The 2,999-nt window shown below is 37.5% G+C and overlaps 1 protein-coding gene across 1 annotated transcript; it reads left to right on the top strand.

Annotated features, from left to right (window-relative positions):
• The first annotated feature begins 263 nt into the window (after window positions 1-263).
• Window positions 264-1,443, top strand: LOC149157818 (protein PLANT CADMIUM RESISTANCE 7-like). The gene is made up of 4 exons (XM_089437657.1): window positions 264-399; window positions 521-592; window positions 702-914; window positions 1,031-1,443. The coding sequence occupies exons 1-4, from the start codon at window positions 330-332 to the stop codon at window positions 1,114-1,116; spliced, it is 441 nt and encodes a 146-aa protein (XP_089293783.1). The 5' UTR covers window positions 264-329; the 3' UTR covers window positions 1,117-1,443.
• The last annotated feature ends 1,556 nt before the right edge of the window (window positions 1,444-2,999 follow it).

Below are 2,999 nucleotides of genomic sequence, written 5' to 3'. Positions count from 1 at the left end.
TAATTAACCTATACATTTAATATAAACTTAATCTTATGTGATGGACCAGAAAACCCATAATTGAGCTATACCAGTAATTGACTTATGCATGATGGCACATAATGCATATACTTAATAATTGACTCATGAATGATGCTACATAATGAAAACAGTTTCATCCACTTTCTCTCACCTAAATAGAATATCTCGTCATGGATGAAGTCATCTCATACCAAAACGATAAGGCATGCAGATTCTCTTTATCCCTATATAAGGCACGCAACGGAGGCGACCGCAGCAGAGGAAAGAAGGAAATTATTAAATAGTTCTTGAAATTCACAGAAGAAAGAATGCATCAGCAGCATCAGCCCTCCTTTTGGACGACCGGACTCTTCGGCTGCACTCAAGATTGGAGCAGCTGTATCTATCTATCTATATATATACTTTCTGCATTATGATTATTATTATAGTCATGTCTCTTTTCTGCAAAATGTTATTATATTCAGAGAATCGCAATACTCATATGCATAAGTTATTGCAGGTTGCCTCACATGCTTTTGCCCATGTATAGCCTTTGGCCAGATCGCGGAAATAGCCGATAGTGGTACTACCTGTAAGTAAAATAAAGAAAGCAAAGCGGAAAAAATTATATCAATTTTATGTTTCAGAAAACCCAAACCTTTCTCTCCTATTTTCTTTCTCTTATTTGGTGATGTTTGCAGCCTGTGTTCTGAGCGGACTTGCGTGCTATTTGCTGGCGCATCTGACCTACATCTCCCCCATTTATACCTGTTTCTACCGTAAGAAGTTGCGGGCCAAGTTCAATTTGCCAGAGAAGCCTTGTGCAGATTGCCTTGTTCACTGCTGTTGTCCGTGCTGTGCTCTGTGCCAGGAATACAGAGAACTCAAGAACAGAGGCCTTGATCCAGCTCTGGGTAATGTGTATATATATATGAATCAGTTCATCTGTTTACTGTAGAAGCTGCCTCCTGTAATGTTATTGATCTAGGACTTGCAGGTTTTGATTATCTGTGGTATGTTCAATACGCAGGGTGGGCGGTATGTATGGAAAAGCAACGATCAGGGCAGGCAGGGATTGCCATGCAACCTCCCATGGGTCAAGCCATGGGCAAATGACAGTATTTTGTTGTATGTTAAACTGATAGGTTGTTAATATTTGGTGGGAGATACATACTTCTAGATGTTAGGGAGTGATGAAGTGTTTGAGAGTTCATTAGGCTAGAAGTAGCTATGGTGATCAATTTCATAAGCATCCCATCTTGTTTCCCTGTGAGTGTGCATCGTGTTATTTATGTTCATAATATTCGTACTGAGAAATAAATAGGACACACTAGAGGACTCTTAGGAGCTATAAGGTGATGTGCTTATTTTTCTCACATTGTTATTCATGCAGTGATGTAGCAATTCTATGCAAAATGCAAAATAAATTACTTTTGTGTCGTATGATATCACTCACTTTGAGTATCTGAAAAATGCATTGACGAAACTATAAAGTAAAGAAATGCGTTGACGAAACTATAAAGTAAATTACTTAACGCTCTTACTCAATGTTCGTGTATATTTTTGTTTTTTTTATTAATATATAAATAGATTCAGTTTTTTTTTTTTTTAATATTCTCCCTGCTTAATGTTTATAAATAAAATTTAAGATTCCAACAAATTTCTATAAAATTTAATATAACTATAAGATTTCAGACCACGGAAAAAAATTCCAATAATGTTTTGATGATCATGATGTTTTGATGATATTCAACAGCAATGATGTTTTGAAGACCATGATGCTTTGATGATCTTCAGCAGCAGCATTGGATGCTTTGGTATAAGTTTAGCCAAAGCTGTGCGTTAGAACGCACATTTTGCAACCATGTGAATCCACGGTTGATGTGAAATTGCCTTGTAAAGTTCATGGAAGATATGAGTATTGCACTGTCAAAGATGGAAGATACCCATACCCATTCCACTCCCGAACCATATGTATGTGGCTTACCTCGCTTCTTTGGGAGAGTGGGGGCACAAAGACCTTACTCTCCCATCAATCACTCTTAGTCATATCTTCCCCTTATACACTGAAAGTCCCCCCCAATGCTTCTTTTTAAGAGATAGTAATTTCTATAAAATTTAATATAACTATAAGATTTCAGACCACGGGAAAAAAATTCCAATAATGTTTTGATGATCATGATGTTTTGATGATATTCAACAGCAATGATGTTTTGATGACCATGATGCTTTGATGATCTTCAGCAGCAGCATTGGATGCTTTGGTATAAGTTTAGCCAAAGCTGTGCGTTAGAACGCACATTTTGCAACCATGTGAATCCACGGTTGATGTGAAATTGCCCTGTAAAGTTCATGGAAGATATGAGTATTGCACTGTCAAAGATGGAAGATACCCATACCCATTCCACTCCCGAACCATATGTATGTGGCTTACCTCGCTTCTTTGGGAGAGTGGGGGCACAAAGACCTTACTCTCCCATCAATCACTCTTAGTCATATCTTCCCCTTATACACTGAAAGTCCCCCCCAATGCTTCTTTTTAAGAGATAGTAATTTCTATAAAATTTAATATAACTATAAGATTTCAGACCACGGGAAAAAAATTCCAATAATGTTTTGATGATCATGATGTTTTGATGATATTCAACAGCAATGATGTTTTGATGACCATGATGCTTTGATGATCTTCAGCAGCAGCATTGGATGCTTTGGTATAAGTTTAGCCAAAGCTGTGCGTTAGAACGCACATTTTGCAACCATGTGAATCCACGGTTGATGTGAAATTGCCTTGTAAAGTTCATGGAAGGTATGAGTGTTGCAATGTCAAAGATGGAAGTATGTGGCTTACCTTGCTTCTTTGCGAGAGTGGGGGGCACAAAGACCTTACTCCCATCAATCACTCTTAGTCATATCTTCCCCTTATACACTGAAAGTCCCCCCAATGCTTCTTTTTAAGAGATAGTAATTTGAATATAACTCCTTAGGTTATAGCATAATAA

Source organism: Pinus tabuliformis, chromosome 5_2 (genome assembly GCF_031772625.1).
Source record: "Pinus tabuliformis cultivar Carrire ecotype Pingquan chromosome 5_2, CPIR1, whole genome shotgun sequence".
Taxonomy (NCBI): domain Eukaryota; kingdom Viridiplantae; phylum Streptophyta; class Pinopsida; order Pinales; family Pinaceae; genus Pinus; species Pinus tabuliformis.
The sequence above is the reverse complement of the archived record's forward strand: the minus strand, read 5'-3'. Positions and strand labels throughout refer to the sequence as shown.